The following is a 20,396-nucleotide window of genomic DNA, read 5'->3' as shown; positions in this document are numbered from 1 at the left end:
GCCAATTATAAATAATTTAGCGGATAATTAATTTATTTTAATTATCAGATATATATATATATATATATATATAAAACGCTTAGGCATGCTGCCCAAATTTACCAACTGCTAATTGTTGCCAGCACCCGTTCGTGTGGTTCACCCCGTATGACCACCATACCGGGTATTCTTATTAAATTTTGTATTAACGTTTTTCCAACTGCTAATTGTTGCCAGCACCTGTTCACTCGGTTCACCTCACATGACCACCATACTATGCATTCTTTATTAATTTTTGTGCTAATGTTTTTCGACTGAAGAAAGGCAACCTAGGCCTGAAAGCTATCAATGTATCAAATTATTATTTTAACAATTTATTTTATCTATCTTCAATTTTAATAAACCATTCTAAGTTTTAAGAAGTGTAAAAATGGCTGAACAGTGTAAGAACTTTGAGAAAATGTAGAAGAAATTCTAATGAAACATTAGAGAAGAGATCTAATAGACTAACGAGACTCTACGAAGACAGACAGAAAACATTTAAGAGAAGCAAGATTGGAAATGAGAAGATGGGTGAAAAGCCGTAGGACTAATCAAATAGAAGTACCGGATGTGAATAATCACAAGCTGTAATTAATGTGGAAGAAGAATAATCAACAAGCTCTAATTAATGTGTTACAACTGTGAGTATTGCAATGCAAGATATTGGGGACATGAGTTAAACACATCGAATAAATACACTAAATGCTGTCGTGATGGAAAGGTTTCACTTGACCCACTGTCTGAGACACCTATGCTATTACCAGAGCTGCTTACAGGGAATACACACGAAGCAAATAACTACAGAGAACATATATGATTGTACAACTCAGCAATGCCGTTTGCATCAATGGGCACAGAGATTAAATCACCACCTGGAAATGGTCCATACTGTTTTAGAATACATGGCCAGATTTATTATTTGGTCTCACTGCTATATCCAAACGAGGCAAATACCGACTTTATATTTTCGATTCTGCTGAAGCAACAATAAAATGGCTTGAAAAACAATCAAACCAAGAGAGTATGGCTGAAGTAATGCAACTATTGGATGAGATACTGTGACAAATTAACCTGTTTGCTGAGTCATATAAACAAATGCATCAAATAACCCAGGCCAATCCAATAATGAATGAGTGCATGGCATTTATAGAAGACCCGAACTTAGAGAAGAGACGATATAATGCATCTACATCCAAAATGGAGGTTGCTGCAATATTTGTTGGAGAATATTGGGAACCACCTGCAAATAGAGACATATGCATATATCTCGCAGGTAACTTCTGTAGAATTATATCACCGCTAAACAAGAATGGTGAAGACTGAAGGATCTAGATTAAACTATTTACGTCATAATCAGAAAGATGCCATATGTTTTGCCAGGTACAACTAGTGTATTTCAAATAAGCCATTAAAGCAAAACTGCAACATACTGCATGTAAACAAACAAAAATGTTTGTTTTATTACTTTCTTTTGCATTTGGAATATTTGTTAGTAAAGAAAAACATTCTTAAACAGATGGAATTACTATCAGATATATAAAGTGATGGAGATGTTTCAACTGTAGTGGATTATCAAGTATAATCATTGGCAAATGATGGCACAGTTAGCCTCTACATTTGCTATCTGGATTTTTTAAATCCAGATAGCAATCCAGATGCAGGAATCTCATAAGTCATTACCTGCACCATGCAAAATACCCTATAAAGACTGCATTGCAGGAACAGGAGATCTTCACAGAAGCAATTGATTTTGGAGACCAGCTGTGCTGATGCCAGAAATGGAGAGAATTGATTCAGGAAGACTGGAGTTAAATCATATGGTCCGAGGAGTCAGGATTTATGCTTTTCAGCATCTGATGAGTGCATTTATGGAGGGAGCTGTACAAGGCAGTGAACCCACTCTGCTGAACAGTTAGTACAGGCTACTAGGAGAGATGCAATTCTTGATCTTAAGAACCTGTTCATAATTTAATTCAGTTCATACCATTTCTGTACCCCAGACCCCATTTGGTTATAAAGTTAATATTCATTTTAGATTGTTATGCATTAACAGATATAATTCTTTGGTCCACTGACATTAGTCAAGTATTCTAGCACCCAAAATGGTCTGTTTACCATAGGCCATATCCTTCATTATCATACTCTTTATACCAATTGCATAATCCTTTAATCATCACTATCTTCACTCTCAAGCCATGTGATAGATGAGACATTCACTCCTGTTCCCACAAAAAAAATATTTTTTTCCAGAACTTGGGCTATCTATAGTCAAGGTTCCTCATTGGTTCAGCCTACATACCTGGCCAAGAGTGGCCCTTATATAAATCCAGATAGCACTCCTTTCATCCTTAGTTATCATTTCTAGTCCAGCTACCATACATGTTTAGGTAATTCTCTGTATGTCTCTCTATTTTTGCCCTTATTTGTCTTAACAGCATTGTTATCTTTTGACTAATCCTTCATTAAGCACAGTTCCATGAATTTATTCCAGTATATCTAAATTTTAACAGGCTCTTCTTTATCAATTTTTACTTGTTAAGTTACTGAAATCTGTTTGTAATAAGTTTTACTATCTGTTTTTTTAAATTATGTTAAATCTGGTAGTGATGGTTTTAATCTCCCTGTGGATACATTTTTCATTAGTAATACTCTTTAAAAGAGGACTATGAAATAGCATTACATTCTCAGTTCCCTTCTCAAGAAATAAGTATTAAGCTTTTTTGAATTTGCAGTTTTGCTCTTGTACTTATATATTACAATGTTTTGTTTTGTAATTTTTCTTCACTGTATTCTGCCCCACCCCAGAACAGTCTAAAGATTGGGTTCAAAAGAACTTTGAAATATAACTGATATTAAGCTTAGATTAATATGGTAACAATGAAGGACAAAACAAATTTGTCCTTCATTTTGTTTTAACTTCTAATTAAAAATGTTTTTGTAAATTTATTTACAGTACTCTTGCTAACTATATGTATTTTCATTTATAGTCTTTATTCATTTGTATTTTTTATCTTCTCACTTTCTCCTTTGTTTTTTTGCATTAACTACTTATATTACTTTATAGCCAGAGTGATACCATGCCTTCAAATGTACAAATGCCTATTGAAATGAATCAACAGATGAATTTTCTGGCACCTGGGAAACAAGCAAAACTTGATTTATATCCTGAAATTATGCATAATGCTAATTCTGATAAGTACCACCATCCTTACCAGCAGTTAGGTCCTAATCAGCTTGTGTTATCTTCAGAAGAGAAACAAGAACTTCCATCTTTACAAGAATTTCATATTCGCCCACATAAAGATAATGTTATTTATGCAAATAAGGATATGCATGACCAGCTTATTCCTAGTTATGAGAAAGGAATGCCTGAACCTGGAGAAAGTAAGAATTTATTTTAAACTTTAGTTTTATATGTATTTTATCTTATCAATTATTAAAACCATGTGTAATGAATATTCTGAATTTTTATGATAACATCAATCTGTATATCTTAAAAGAGGAGGAAACCATTGGACAAGTTTCATGGTGCTCACCCCTATTCGGTAATTTTCATTCCTGTGATCACGACATGGTTGAAAAGCATTGTCAGCTTCAGGGAGGAAAAATCGTTTTGCAATTTTTTTGTTAAATTAATTTTTTACTTAATTTTTAATTGCATTTAAATTTATTTTTGATTATTTTTGACTGTAATGCAAGTTTTTTGATTTTTTTAAATTGTTTTCGTTTTAATTTCTGTAGAGTATCATACGGAATTGCTCTGTATATCATATTGGGATAATCTTCTCTTATTCTTTTACAAAGTAAATACGTATAAAATAAGTACATAAAAAGCAAAAAATTACTCCTTACCAGGTTCTTAGGAAAGAAAATTTTATTGGTAATTTGGGAAACATAATCAATGTTAACAACAGTGCCACAGGTATTAGTATCAGTATTTAGTATTAGTAATGGCCACATGGTGCAAGAAAGCCTATGGCTTACGCTGCACCAGCCAAAAAAAAAAAAAAAAAACAAATAAAACGATAAAAAAAAATAATAAATAATAATAATTAATAAAAGAAAAGGAAATTAAACCTATCATCCTATGCGTTTCCCTGACCCGAAGGTACTATCCAGATGGCCTTTGAATTTCCCCAAACTGTCAGCCTCTACCACCCATGTAGGCAACTTATTCCAGTAATTTATAACTCACTGGCTAAAATAAAACTTCCTGCAGTCCAATCTGAACATTTCCTCCCGTAACTTGAATTTATGTCCTCTAGTTCTAGCATCATTTATAATCTTGAAAATTTCGTCCTCATTCATTTGCTGATGCCTCTCAGAGCCTTAAACACCTCAATCAAATCTCCTCTAAGGTGTTTAGTTTCCAAACTCTGCAACCCACATATTCGAAGTCTTTCTTCATAAGGATGCCCTTTTGCTGATCTCACCAGGCGAATTGCCCATCTTTGCACTCTTTCAAGAAGCTCTATCTTTAGGTGCAGTCTCCATACTTGAACACAGTATTCCAAGTGTGGTCTAACAAAAGCCTTATATAATGGGATTATCACGTCCCTATCTCTACTTGCAAAAGTTCGATAGATCATCGATAGGACACCATGGGCCTTCCTTGCAGCCTGTTTACAATGCTCAGAGAATTTCATGTCTGACCGTATCGTAACACCCAAGTCCATTTCCTCCAGTACTGGGTTTAGTTGAACTCCATCAAGTGAATAAGGTTATTTTGGGATTCCTGTTTCCCAGGTGTAATACCTTATACTTTGTTGGATTAAAGCATAACTGCCATTTTTCTGACCATTCCTGAAATCTATCTAGGTCTCCCTGAAGAAGCTCAGCTTGACAGTGATCATTAACTACTCTACCAATTTTAACCATCATCTGCAAATTTAGACATCATGCCCTCTATCCCTTCATCGATGTTGTTTATGAAAATTGAAAACAACAGTGGTCCTAATACTGATTCTTGGGCAACCCCACTTCTTACTTCAACCCAATCTGAGGAATATCCATTTATCACAATCCTCTGCTTCCTGCCCTGAAGCCATCCTGCTATCCATCAGGATTTTTCCAATGATTCCAACCTGTTCCAGCTTATAAAGCAATCGCTCATGTGGGACTGAGTCAAAAGCTTTGCTGAAATCTAAATAAACAATGTCGAAATTATTCCCTAAATCCAGCTCGTGAGTGACCCTTTGAAAATAGCGAATCAGGTTTATTAAACATGATTTTCCATGATTCTCCGTGATTTTTCCTACCACCAAAGTCAGACTGACAGGTCGATAATTTCCCACTTCACTCTTAGAGCCACCCTTTTGTGTGGGAGATACATTGGCACTTTTCCAATCCAAGGGAATCTCCCCAGAGTCTAGTGATGCTCGCATAATTAGCCTCAATGGTTCTATGTGCTCACTTGCCGCCTCCCTTAAGATTATAGGGTATATTCCATCAACTCCAGGAGGCTTACTGGGCTGTAGGCTCAAGTTTTTTCATTAAATAATCTTGCAAAATTTCAATATCATTAATTACATATTTTTCAACTTCGCTCCTACAATTTTCCATTGCCACAAAAGGTTTTTCATTTGTAAATATTGATGCAAAATAACTGTTGAGTTCATCTGCAACGACAGCTGGTGTATTTAATACTATCCCCTTTCCCTTACGTAAAGGTCCGATCTGTTTTGTCCTGCTCTTCTTGGCATATATATATGTGAAGAATTCCTTATCCCCCCTCATTGCTCTGTTTGCTAGTGATTTCTCATAAACTGCCTTTGCCTGTCGAACCTTTTCTGTGGCTCTATTACAGATCATCTTGTAGCTGTTATAGGCTTTAGTACTTTTTATTGCTCTGTAACCTTTCCATGCCACCTTTTTCTGCTCAAGTAATGTGGCAACTTCTATTCATCCAACTTGGTCACTATTCATCCAACTTGGAACCCTCCTTGTGGAGTATTTTTTTAATGGTAAATACGCATTTAAGGCATCTCTGATTAATGTTTTAAAAGCATACCACAGTTCAAATGTATTCATTCTCTGTGCGATATCTACCCAGTTAATAGAGGCCATGTAGTACCTTAAGGCATTGTAATATCCTTTTCTGAAATTAAAACCCATTCCTTTGCCTTTTACTGCTGCTACCTCTCTCATCATCATCCACTGTAGAACTCCGTGGTCACTTCCTGCTATTGGTTCCTTTACTGTCAGCCCTGTTATGTCATCTGATTCATGGGTGATGATGAGATCTAGGATATTCTTTTCTCTAGTACTTTGCAAAATCATTACAATGGATTTTGCAAAAAAAGTTTATTCCAAATCTATTGAAGTAATGGAGGCATGGAGACATTTCTCTATTGTAGACTGTATTAGAATCATAGCGTTATCGCTGAAAGAAGTAAAATTGTCCACGTTAAATGTGCGTGGAAAAATGTATGGCCAGAGTCAGTTCATTAAAGAAATATGATCGAACTGGCAGAAAACATAATTGGTGCGATAGTAGAACTTGCTATGTTGGTAGGAGGGGAAGGTTTTGATGATATGCTCCTCCTCCCCAAACTGGGTGGAAAAGACCCAAGTTCGAATCCTGTTAATGAAGGGGAGGAATTTTTATGGGTCTTTTTCACAATGTGGCTAAGTTAGTCAGGCTCAGGCGAGGGTACCATGGTTTTTTGTCCCAGAAACTCAGGTTTTTCGTCTAGCAAAACAGAAAATCAACCTCAGGACACATGCAATTTATAAACAGTATACACAGAGTAACGTGGCCTCAGTCGCCGATGCTCCTAAAAAATAAAAAAAATATTACTGAAGACGTTCAATAATTACTGGTAGAAAAAGAGGCTGGCGTAGTGGATTTGGTGGAAATGGCATAGGAGGTAAAATCAAATCAATTCAGATGATGAGTGCAGATGAAAATTCTAAAATTCCAAATTTTACACTAAAATGAATGGGAAGGCATAAAGTTAACCAAGCAATTAGAATCTTATTTTTTGAATACAGATTCTTGAATGAAAGGAGCCCAAAGTTCAAAAGGGAGCTTCAAAAAATGCTTAGTTCGATATGATGAAATTCACAAAGATTTATCAAGCAAAAGCAAACAAACCCAGATTACTGATTTTTTTTAAAGAGAACACAAGGTACACGAAATCTAGAATGGTGTATTTTTGTTAGATTTTTGAACGTAACCCCCCTTTGTACTTTTCCTTAGTCCCGTATAACATGGTTTCGCACAACATGATATTTTATAGGAACCTAATAACCGTGTTATATGAGAATTATCTGTACACAATTCTCCCTTGGTTGCGTTTTTAAATGGGAACAAAATTTAAGAGGTGTACTGTTCTTCAGAAGCATCTTTCAGATAATTCCACTGCAAATATATTCCCAGTTAACTACTGGACATTTTTACATTCTTAGGTAAAGTTTTATTATTAGAAATTAGACATAGAAGACATTTGTCTTTTATGTTTAATTTTTTTTATAATTAAAATGTCTAATTAGATATTTTAATTATTTTAAAAAAATTGTGATCATTCTTTTCTAAACAGCTCTTATAGCATAAAGGCAGTTTATGGAAGGTATAAATATCTCCTTTATAAATTGCAGTTGGTGGGCAGACAAAAATATGAATGTTTTTACATTCAAGCATATTGTGCAAGTGTCCCAGTTGACACTTCTCAGAATTTCCAGCAAATCCATTAAGGTTACAGAAACCTTAGTGACTTACTAACATGCAGTTCTTATTTATTATTATTTTTTTTTATTGTTTTAATTTCTGTTTTTGTTTTCTAAATCCATACATTTCAAGCTGCAGTCTCTCTCTGGTGCTTTTCCTCTATTTGGTTTGTTTTTATGTAAAATCTTGACACTTTTTGATCCTGTAACTATTAAGATAGAAAAATAATTCTGTTCATGAGATAAAGATAAAATATGGGGTGCTTATGGTATCTAAGGCCTTTTTTTTTTTTTTTAATTGCATACAGATAACTATCTTGGTAAAGAAAAACAAGGAAATCATCACTCTGTAACTGAAGAAACTGCACAGACATCTCCATCTGCTATCTGGAAGAGTCCAGACCAGGTGGCTGCATCCAGTGAGAGTAGGTCACAGCTTAAAGAATTTTGCATTTATTTAGTTAATTAATTTAAATAATTAGACAATTTGAAGGTAATTATAGCAATCTCTTTTACATTACTAAAGTATTTTTGGATAAGTTTGTCTCCTGATCTTACCCTCGAGTTTTGCACTTACAAAAACACATTCAAAAGGTCTTGATGAGGAAGTGAGTTTATGATATTAATCGGAATTAGATAAGTTAATTATTAATTGACACCAATAAATAATTATAATACTGGTAAGATGAGTCCATTTCATTAAGAGTATTATAAGCAGTTCAGCAAGTGTATTCTAACTTGGTAGTCTGTGTGTAACTTGGTAGTCTGTGTGTAACTTGGTAGTCGGTGTGTAAATAAATGTATTTAATTTACTATTATACATTTATTGGTATATCTGATTGAAGCAACTATGAACATTAAAGGCCTCCATCCTATTGTTTGAATCTTTTGTTTAAAAAAAAGGGAAAAAAGAGAAGTTAGTCACATAAATATACGTAAGTGACAAAGCATACTACTAGATATAGTCTAATAAGATAACATTCATATATACGCTGAGTCAACATAAATTATGCATTACCTACTTAGTAACGGGTAGCCCACTTTGCCCCCCCCCCCAATAAGAGCAGTCACATGGTGATGCATTGAGCCCCTAGTTCACGAAAGTGTTCCACGGGTATTTCCATCCATGCTTGCTGCACCGCTGTGTGATTCCATTGCATTCCTAGTTGGAGATTCCAAAGCTTGAACTGAGGGCACAAAAGGTGATATAGTTGTACATGTTGGCACTAATGATATTAAGAATAGGAGACCGGCAGAATTACTTAACAAGTACAGGTCACTGTTGAACAAAAGCCGAGAATTAGGGTTGAAATTGTCTGCAATTCTGCCCAGACACGATAGGAGGGAGGATATGATGAGAGCCTTGTCGATCAATTCGGCCCTGGAAAGATTGTGCAAGGCTCAAGGGGTAGAATTTTTTTTCAGCCTGGACTGTACTTGTTAACAGGAGAGATTGCTTCTACAGGGATGGGATACACTTAAATAGAAAGGGTGCAAGAATATTTGCTGATGCTATCGAGGCAGTGTTAGGTGGGTCGGAAAACTGCTAGCTTGGGGGGGAAACAAAGACCAATAGATTGACAGTAGCCACTGGCAGAGGTGAAAGAGATTCTTGCACTGCTTCTATTAGAATGAGCAGAAGCCTGAAAAACAAGATGCATGATATTTCAGAGACTGCTGGGAGCCATTGCGGTACAAGTAAACACATGGGTTGTGTTAGGGTAGCTAAGAATAGAAACAGGTGCAGGTATATTTGCGTGTACACCAATGCTAGGAGTTTAGTAAATAAATTTGATGAATTTGAGGTATTGCTCAAAACATCAAAGGCAGATATTGTTGGGATATCAGAGACGTGGTGTCACACAGATATAAGGGATGCAGAACTGCAATTTGGGGAGTACAACGTCTACAGAAAGAATACACAGGATAGGAAGGGGGGGAGGGGTTATGCTATTAGTTAAGAAATACATAAAAACCAAGGAAGTGAAGCCAGTCGACATCGCTGTACAGTGCAGTGTTGAGTCAGTTTGGTGTGACATAAGCATTGGGAGATCAAAATTGAGAGTAGGAGTGTGCTATAGGCCTAATGACTCTGATGAGTATAATAAGAAACTGTACAGGGAAATAGTGGGCCAGTAAATCAGAGAGTCTTATAATGGGAGATTTTAATTTCCCAGATATTGACTGGAATTTGGGGGCTGGTCACTCACACACTAGCAGGGCTTTTGTGGATTTATTGGATGATTGTTTTCTACATCAGCATGTTCGGGAGGCAACTAGAGGGAGTAATACTCTTGATTTGATTATCAGCAGTGATTCTTCATGCATTAAGAATCTACACATAAATGAACCACTAGGTGGCAGCGATCACAGTGTGCTGAAGTGGGATTTACTCAAAGAGATAACTACCATTAGGGGTAAAGGGAAGGGATATTGCTTTCGTAAAGGCGACTACGATGGACTGAGACAGTATTTAAATTCTATACAGTGGGACCAACTGATGATGTTACCAACAGCAAATTCAAAATGGGAAGCATTCAAAGAACTTATCTTGGAAGCTACTAGGCTTTACATACCAACTAAGAAATATTGTTCAAGGTTTAGGCCAAAATGGATGTCAGATGAACTAATGAGGCATATGGCAGAGAAGAAAAATGCATGGGATACTTACAAATTAACACATGACACAGAAGCCTATGATAGATACAAGTTGATATGCAACCAAGTTACAAAGGAGGTTAGGCAGGCGAAGGCAGATTACGAGAAATCCTTGGCAAGGGATGCAAAGAAAAACAGCAAAGAGTTCTTCACTTATGTAAACTCTAGAAGGAAGGGGATGAATCAGATTGGTCCACTTGATATTAATGGGTGAACTGTTGATGATCCTTCTCAGGTAGCTAACAAACTAAATGAATATTTTGCATCTACATTCACACATCAGTAGTTATTCAGCGAGGGGAATGCCAAAGGTGTATTCAACTCTAGCAGTAAGCTACAGAATCTTGAAATAACTGGGAGTAAAGTGGAGGAGAAACTGTTGAAGATAAACACAAGAAAGGGTGGATGGGATCTATCCAGTTATATTGAGGGAGGCGGCAAAGGAAGTAAGCAAACCCTTAGCCATAATTATGAGAGCTTCCTTGGACTCAGGGGAGGTACCCATAGACTGGAGATGTGCAAATGTGACCCCAATTCACAAAGGAGGATCAAAGGCTGACACAAGTAATTATAGACCTGTGAGCTTAACTTCTGTTCCAGGAAAATTAATGGAGGCACTGGTTAAAGAAGCACTGCAGGATCATTTAGACAAGACTTCAGTTATAGCTCGGACACAGCATGGTTTTGTTAAGGGGAAGTCTTGCCTGACCAATTTTATTGGATACTATGATGCAGTCACAAAAGAACTGGATGCAGGGAATAGCTTTGATATTATATACTTGGATCGTAGAAAGGCTTTTGATACTGTTGCACATGGAAGACTGCTACACAAATTGGAGCAGTATGACATTGGAGGCAAATTGCTGCTATGGATAAAGGGGTGGTTGAGGGGGAGAAGACAGAGAGTTGTAATCAATGGACACTGCTCACCGTGGACTAATGTTGTTTGTGGAGTCCCTCAGGACTCAGTGTTGGGTCCATTATTGTTTTCTGTATTTATAAATGATATTGATGATGGTATATCAAGCTTAATGTCCAAGTTTGCAGACGATACAAAGGTTGGCAGGGTTGTCAAGGACACTACTGACACTATGCTGCTGCAACAGGATCTGGAAAGGTTGAGCAGATGGGCTGAGAGGTGGCAAATGAAGTTTAACATTGACAAATGTAAAGTACTACACATGGGAAACAGCAACCCCAGAGCAACGTATCAACTCTGTGGTACTACACTGACAGTGGTAGAGAATGAAAGGGACTTGGGGGTGGTTGTGCAGGCAGATATGAAGTTCTCTGAGCAGTGCAGACGGGCTGCAAGAGTAACTCATGGAGTATTGTCAATGATATACAGGAATTTTTCCAGCAGGGATAAGGAGGTGATTATTCCCTTGTATAAGGCAATGGTCAGGCCACACCTAGAGTACTGTATACAGGTCTGGAGCCTCATTTCAAGAAGGATGTAGAGCTGCTGGAACGAGTACAGAGAAGGGCAACAAGATTAGTGAATGGAACAAAGGGGTGCTCTTACGAAGAAAGGCTTAAGTTTTGCAAATTACAGTGTCTGGAGACTAGGCACCAGCGAGGTGATCTGATAGAGGTGTATAAAGCCTTGAATGGTTTGAGCATGCTCAATGCTGATGGGATTCTTCCTCTAGCTCAGAATAATCACCTGAGAGGGCATAAATTCAAATTGAGGAAAGACAGATGTAGGATAGACGTGCGGAAATTTGGCTTTAGCCAGCGGCTGGTTGGTTGGTGGAACAGACTTCCATCCCTTGTAGTGGAAGTTGATAGCCTAAATAAGTTTAAGGCTCAGCTGGACAGGTATTTTGAATGAACAGAGGGGTGAAGTGGAAGTGGGCGTTTTTTTTTTTTTTGGCTGATGCTGCATAAGCTTGCTTTCTTGCATCAAATGCCTCTGCTAATGCTAAATGCTAAACAGCATCCCAAAGATGCTCCACAGGGTTTATGTCTGCTGGAAAGGGAGGCCATTCCATGGTTGTAAAATCTCCAGAATGCTCTTTGAATCATGTTCTAGGCACCGTGGCTGTGTGGTGAGGTGAATTGTCCTGGAAGAGTCCATTGCCCTGTGGGCACATGATGACCACGAAGGGATGCAGATTGTCTGCAAGGATAGACACATAACCTGGACGATTCACAGATGCATCTAGACATACCAGAGGTCCCAACGTGTGCCAGTTGAACATGCCTCAGACCATTACCAACCATCCACCTTCCTGAACAGTTCCTTGTTGTTATGATTTGTGCATAGCTTTGTGCGGTTTCCGCCAGATACGCACCCTCCTGTCTGCTCGAAATAACTGGAAATGGTGCTCATCAGACCAGGAGCCCCATCTCCAAATCATCCAAGGTCCAGTGGCATTTTTCTTATGACCAGTTGAGGCGTAGAGTCCTCTGTTGCGGTGATAGCAATGAGACTCGGGTGGGTTGGTGGTTCCTATTACCTATTGTGGCTAATGATCACCTAATGGTCTTAGTGGAGATGTTTCTGGCACCTCCCTCATTGAAGTCGGCGGTGATTTGTGCCAGTCACTCTCCAGTTGGCTGAAACAATGCGAGACAGATGTCGACAGCCACATTCATCCACCACCTTTCTCTGCCCGCAGTGCTGTCCACAATCAGATGTTATTCCATAAATGGCATTTTCCCGATACACTCTTGATACTGTCGAACAGGGATACTGCAATTTCTGTACCACCTCTGCGACAGAGTGACCCCATGCGTCAAGTACCCACTATCATCCCTCTTTCAAACTCAGTTAACTCACAATGTTTATCCATACTGACATTGAATTACTGTCTACATGAATAGTAGGTATATAGGTACACTGCAGTGATGCAGTGTACCTATATGCCTGCCAAGCGGTGGGTTCATCCATTAGCGAGAAGGGTGACAGCATCGCATTGCCCAGGAACTAGGGATCTCATGAAATCTGTCCTTTCAGTGTACAAAGGTTGTGAAAAAGTTCTGAGTATAAAAGACAGGTACAAAATTCTGTTGTTCTGGTTTTTTTTTTTTTTTTTTTTAAATATATATACACACACACATACACAGTGGATTCTGGTTAATCGGGGCAGCCATTTATTTGGGGAAAATCTTAAAAAACAGAACCCAATCAAGAAAATAGCCAAGGTTTACTTTGCTTTATGGGACAACATGCAGTTTAATCAGGGCAGAAAACCGCAGCATTGGAGATTACCCTATGATTGTCTCCAACTGTGCCACATGGTTTGGTCGGATTTCTGGAGGTCACAACCATAAAACAATTAGCAGTCACCTGTTATTGGGCTTTTCTGTTAGTGCAATCTATCATAAATGGAAAGTAAACTTGATCTTATTGAATTTGTGATAATACTGACAGCTAGAATTCTGTGGGTTATTATGGTGAAATATGTTTACACTTCCATGGAATCTTCAATCATATAAAAAAATTTAATTTTCAGAATCTTCTCTTCATTCCTATTTTTAAAGCTTCGTAACTTGTTACTCCGTTCTCACTTGATCATATCGCATTACTTGCAATTTGTGTGTGCTGTGTTCTTTGTTATTTATTGCTTCTGTTTACTGTTTTAAATTTTAACCCCCACCCACAAATGTCAGTGAACAGAAATGTCAACTGGTTAGTATGTACATATTACAGTACATATTAATTATTCCGATTATGACGTATATTCTTCCGATTTTCGCGTATCATTTAATTTTTTTAATTGGTAAGGTAATAAAGGGTAAATTTGTGCTTAATATGTCTTTACTTTTATAGCCTGTGGATAATATTCTTCCTATTTTTGCTAATTAGAATCACTGTTTAATAGAATTCAAATTTAATTCACAGATGTGATCACAATGACCGGCACTTACTAGACATCGTATAGTGAATGGGACTTTACCAGGTGACTCCATCGTAATGTGATTTGATTGTACAGTGAACCAATTGTAAAGCGGAGGTCCATCGTATTTTTAACTTTTTACATGAAACTTCAGATAATTGGGGCAGCTGCTTAATCAGGCCAAAATGCACTAGTCCCGGTGTGTCTCAAATAACCGGAATCAACTGATATATATATATATATATATATATATATAATCTTTTTTTCTTTCCTTTTTTTTCCAATGTAGTCACCCTTAAGTGTCTTGTATTTAATCTGGAAAGCATTTAATCCTTCAAAAAAAATTTTCCACTGGGCATCAAACCAGACTTCCCCAGCGGCTTTTAGCTCTTCATTATCTAGACTATGTATAGATATAGTGCAAGCGCATCAGAAATACATAGCTATATCTGAATAAATCAGAATATTAGTAAAACGGCATCATTTTAAGTTATCTCATATTGTGAATACCTTCACAACGAGTTGCCATGATATTGCACTACTTCGAATAAGTAACGCTTCACCTAAGGAGAAGACTAATGTTACTTATTCTCAGATGGATACCACCACCCACATGGCACCGTTTCAGGGAAATTTGGCCCTTCTTCGGTGGGTGGGTAGGTACCCGAGTGATGCAATGATGGCAAAACAGTTATGAAGCCCTGAAACGGTACCGTCTGGGTGGTGGTATCCATCTGAGAATAAGTAACATTAGTCTTCTCCTTAGGTGAAGCATCTTATTCGAAGTAGTGTAATATTAGTATTAGTAACGGCCGCATGGTGCAAGAAGGCCTATGGCTTATGCTGCACCAGCCAAAAAAAAAAAATCCGAACAAAACAATGATAAAAACAAAAAAAAATAATAAAATAACTAAATAATAATAATTTAAAAAAAAGGAAATTAAACCTATCATCCTATGCACTTCCCTTACCCGAAAGTACTATCCAGATGACCTTTGAATTTCCCCAAACTGTCGGCCTCTACCACCCATGAAGGCAACTTATTCCAGTAATTTATAACTCGCTGGCTAAAATAAAACTTCCTGCAGTCCAATCTAAACATTTTCCCCCGTAACTTGAATTTATGTCCCCTAGTTCTAGCATCATTTATAATCTTGAAAATTTTGTCCTCATTCATTTTACTGATGCCTCTCAGAGCCTTAAACACCTCAATCAAATCTCCTCTAAGGTGTCTAGTTTCCAAACTCTTCAACCCACATATTCGAAGTCTTTCTTCATAAGGACGCCCTTTTGCCGATCTCACCAGGCGAGTTACCCTTCTTTGCGCCCTTTCAAGAAGCTCGATGTCTTTCTTTAGGTGCGGTGTCCATACTTGAACACAGCATTCCAATCATGGCAACTCGTTGTGAAGGTATTCATAATATGAGATGTGACTTAAAACGATGCCGTTTTACTAATATTCTGATTTATTCAGATTAGCTATGTATTTCTGATGCGCTTGCACTATATCTATACATAGTCTAGACTCTCCCATAGCTTGAGGCTTTAGACTCTTCATTATCTTTAAAATGAGTTCTGTGAAGAGAGACTTCAGATTTCTGAACAAATAATAGTCACTAGTGGGGGGGGGGGGGGTAATTTGGGAAATCCATATTCCTGAATTTTAGCCTGCACAAACATGACTTTTATCATGGATGTATTGTCATGGAGAAGTGATACCTAACAACCAAACTTTCCTCTTCTTTTTTCTTCAATTGCAGCCTTTAACTTTGGCATAAGGTTGGCATAATATTCTCCTATTATTGTGGTTTTAGCTGTAAGATAACACTTTCCAGCTGATGATTGGATTCAAAACCCTTTTTTGCATTAGAGATCCCTTTTGCTTCCACTGCATACTTTCTAATTTTGATGCAGGGTTATAAAAATGTAGCTAATTTTCATAATCCATCACTAAACGGAATAAAATATACTGGATTAGCAAGAATTAATTTTAAATTCTCTTTTAATGACTCAGCTCTCTGATGTTTTGATATTTTTCATGAATTGAAACTTTTCTGAGAACCAAAACTTTGGACATTTCCAAATGCTCATAAATTATTGTTAAATACTTCCATGAGAAATATTAAGTACTTTTACAAGTTCAGCCACTTCAATTCCGTTTTTCTAAAAAATTTTTTTTCAATGGCAAGAATTGTTTCAGATGGCTGATCAGACCTTGGATCATCCTTGTCTTGCTCTCATCCTCTTTTGAACTGTGCTGACCATCACTGTAGCATAATGAGGTAATACTTTCCCAAACACAGTGCATTCTTTCATGTATTTCTTCATCAAATTTGATTACTGAATGATGATCAGTTTTCTGGATCTTCGTTGTTCTTCCACCTACCCACATCTTCTTCAAGAGGAGTGCTTTCATTTACAATGGGTTTCCTCAGCCTACAAGTTATTTTTTTGTAGGAATTTTTTCCCGCCATAAAGAGCGGTTCAAGGTGTCTTGGTCAGTTAAACCTCGGGCTGTCATGCACTCCTGTACTCCATCCATCCATGTCCTCCTAGGTCTACTTCTTCCAGGAGGTATCCATTCCAGGATAGCCTTTGGATATCTGGTTTCTTGCATCCGTGTTACTTGTCCATACCATGCTAAACACTTTTCTTTGATAGTGTCAATAATATTCTTTTTCACTTCCATTTTCTCTCTTAGGTCTTCATTCTGTTTTCTGTCTCTTCTAGAAATTCTTGCTGAGCGTCTCCAAAAATCCATTTCTGTGGAGAGCAATTTGTTTTCCCCTCACCTATTCAACGTCGAGGTTTCCACTCCATACAATAGAAGACTTTGTACAGTCGTCTGAAATATAAGTTAGTTTGTTTTATTTAGAATATTTCTGCTCCATAGAACAGAATTTAACATGCCGATAGCTTTCTGCCATCTGCAATTCTCTTATTGATATCTGCTTGGGATGATCCATCACTTTGTAAGATTGATCCCAAATATTTGAATTTATCGACTTGTTTGATTTTAAAACCTTAAATATTTAGAATGTGTCCTGCTCCTGAAGACAACATTTCAGTCTTGCTAAAATTTATTTTTTGACCCCATAGTTTATATTCCTCAAACAATTTATGACATGCATAGTCTGCCTCTTCTAAGTCTTGTACTATCGCCACCTGATTGTCTGCAAAAAGTAAATTGTGAATATAGATGTTCTTATTGATCAGCAATCCCATTTTATTGCATTTTTTTGACCAGGATCTTACGCAGATATCGACATAAATTTTGTAAAGTGTTGGTGACATGCAACAGCTTTGTAATAAGCCTTTTGAAGTGTGGAATTCGGGTGACAAAGCTGATCCCACTTTAATTCTGCCTCTATTTTTCCTGTAATATATTGTCTTAATAATATTAATCAATTGTCCACCATTATTTGCCTCTTTCAGTGCTTCGCATAAGAGTTTTCTTGGAACACTGTCATATGCCTTTTCAAGGATCTGTCGTACTCTTGAGATATGATCTATACATGACCTCCTGGCTGAAAAACCACTTTATTCTTCTGACACCTCAATTTGGGCTTCTAAATGGTTCCTGATCCATTTTCCAAGAATCTTTAACAGCAGGTTCAGGGTGCATATTCCTCTGTAATTTGAACATCTTTTTCAATCGCCCTTCTTATAAATTGATGTAATATATCCTCTTGTCATTTCTTTTGGCATTTCTTCTTCTCTCAGTATACCATTTAACAGTTTTTGTATCAAAACAGCCACTCTTCCTCCATATTTCAGAAGTTCCATATAAACTCCTCCAGGTGATTTGCCATTCCTTCCCTCCTTTAGTAAGAGTTCCACTTCCTTAACAGAAACTTTTAAGCCCATCACACCGAAATCTTCCATCGTCTTGCGGTCTTCTTTTAAAAGGCCTTCATAGTATGTCATCCAGTCTTTCAAAGATATTAATTGCAAACCAGCGTTGTGTTTATTCTGTTTTCTCAAGTCTTTAAGGACCTTCCACAATCACTGATTGCTTGAAGCCCAATTTACTATTAATAGTCGCGCACTTCTTTTCCCATTCTTCATTTTTTGCTTCTACTACCAACCAATATTTTCTTCTTTTCAACATAAATGTTCCTATATGCATCATTCCTTTCACCTAGCCATTTCTGATATACAAGTTTCTTTTCCTCTACAGCAGCTCTTACTTTCTCTGTAATCCAGGTTTTTTTTTTTTTTTGGTCCTTGGCTCCTCTTTTTGCCTATAATTTCATGAGCTATTTTTTTTTTTTTTTTTTTTAACAATATTTTTTTAAATGTTCATAGATTTCTTCAGTATTACCTTTTATCTCTATGTTAATTGCAGCATCCAATCCCCTGGTGAAATTGTTTGTAATGTTGTCATCCTGAAGTATTAGCATTAGCATTAGTAGAGGCATTTGATGCAAGAAAGCAAGCTTATGCAGCATCAGCAAAAAAAAAAAAAAAAAAACCCACTTCCACTTCACCCCTCTGTTCGTTCAAAATACCTGACCAGCTGAGCCTTAAACTTATTTAGGCTATCAACCTCCACCACAAGGGATGGAAGTCTGTTCCACCAACCAACCACCCGCTGGCTAAAGCCAAATTTCCGCACGTCTATCCTACATCTGTCTTTCCTCAATTTGAATTTATGCCCTCTCAGGTGATTTTTCTGAGCTAGAGGAAGAATCCCATCAGCATTGAGCATGCTTAAACCATTCAAGGCTTTATACACTTCTATCAGATCACCTCGCTGGTGCCTAGTCTCCAGACACTGTAATTTGCAAAACTTAAGCCTTTCTTCGTAAGAGCACCCCTTTGTTCCATTCACTAATCTTGTTGCCCTTCTCTGTACTCGTTCCAGCAGCTCTACATCCTCTTTGAAATGAGGCCTCCAGACCTGTATACAGTACTCTAGGTGTGGCCTGACCATCGCCTTATACAATGGAATAATCACCTCCTTATCCCTGCTGGAAAAATTCCTGTATATCATTGACAATACTCCATGAGCTACTCTTGCAGCCCGTCTGCACTGCTCAGAGAACTTCATATCTGCCTGCACAACCACCCCTAAGTCCCTTTCATTCTCTACCACTGTCAGTGTAGTACCACAGAGTTGATACGTTGCTCTGGAGTTGCTGTTTCCCATGTGTAGTACTTTACATTTGTCAATGTTAAACTTCATTTGCCACCTCTCAGCCCATCTGCTCAACCTTTCCAGATCCTGTTGCAGCAGCATAGTGTCAGTAGTGTCCTTGACAACCCTGCCAACCTTTGTATCGTCTGCAAACTTGGACATTAAGCCCGATATACCATCATCAATATCATTTATAAATACAGAAAACAATAATGGACCCAACACTGAGCCCTGAGGGACTCCACTAATAACATCAGTCCACGATGAGCAGTGTCCATTGATTACCACTCTCTGTCTTCTCCCCCTCAACCACCCCTTTATCCATAGCAGCAATTTGCCTCCAATGTCAGTAGTGCGCCAAAAAATCCAAACAAACCAAACCAAACCAAGCCTCCAATGTCACACTGCTCCAATTTGTGTAGCAGTCTTCCATGTGCAACAGTATCAAAAGCCTTTCTAAGATCCAAGTATATAATATCAAAGTTATTCCCTGCATCCAGTTCTTTTGTGACTGTATCATAGTATCCAATCAAGTTGGTCAGGCAAGACTTCCCCTTAACAAAACCATGCTGTGTCTGAGCGATAACTGAAGTCTTGTCTAAATGATCCTGCAGTGCTTCTTTAACCAGTGCCTCCATTAATTTTCCTGGAACAGAAGTTAAGCTCACAGGTCTATAATTACTTGTGTCAGCCTTTGATCCTCCTTTGTGAATTGGGGCCACATTTGCACATTTCCAGTCTATGGGTACCTCCCCTGAGTCCAAGGAAGCTCTCATAATTATGGCTAATGGTTTGCTTACTTCCTTTGCTGCCTCCTTTAATATAACTGGATAGATCCCATCCACCCCGGGTGCCTTTCTTGTGTTTATCTTCAACAGTTTCTCCTCCAATTTACTCCCAGTTATTTCAAGATTCTGTAGCTTACTGCTAAAGTTGAATACACCTCTGGCATTCCCCTCGCTGAATAACTCCTCATGTGTGAATGTCGATGCAAAATATTCATTTAGTTTGTTAGCTACCTGAGCAGGATCATCAACACTTGACCCATCAATATCAAGGGGACC

The 20,396-nt window shown here is 37.6% G+C and overlaps 1 protein-coding gene across 1 annotated transcript in view; it reads left to right on the top strand.

Annotated features, from left to right (window-relative positions):
• LOC150088407 (uncharacterized) overlaps positions 1-20,396 on the top strand; it is a 141,712-nt gene that overhangs the window by 106,687 nt on the left and 14,629 nt on the right. Inside the window, exons 7-8 of the mRNA XM_090369496.1 lie at positions 3,086-3,405; positions 7,998-8,114. Of these exons, the coding sequence (XP_090225622.1) occupies positions 3,086-3,405; positions 7,998-8,114 (437 nt within the window). The remainder of the gene's footprint in view (positions 1-3,085; positions 3,406-7,997; positions 8,115-20,396) is intronic.

This window comes from Mastigoproctus giganteus, chromosome 3 (genome assembly GCF_048544385.1).
Source record: "Mastigoproctus giganteus isolate SK-2022 chromosome 3, ASM4854438v1, whole genome shotgun sequence".
Lineage (NCBI taxonomy): Eukaryota > Metazoa > Arthropoda > Arachnida > Uropygi > Thelyphonidae > Mastigoproctus > Mastigoproctus giganteus.
The sequence above is the reverse complement of the archived record's forward strand: the minus strand, read 5'-3'. Positions and strand labels throughout refer to the sequence as shown.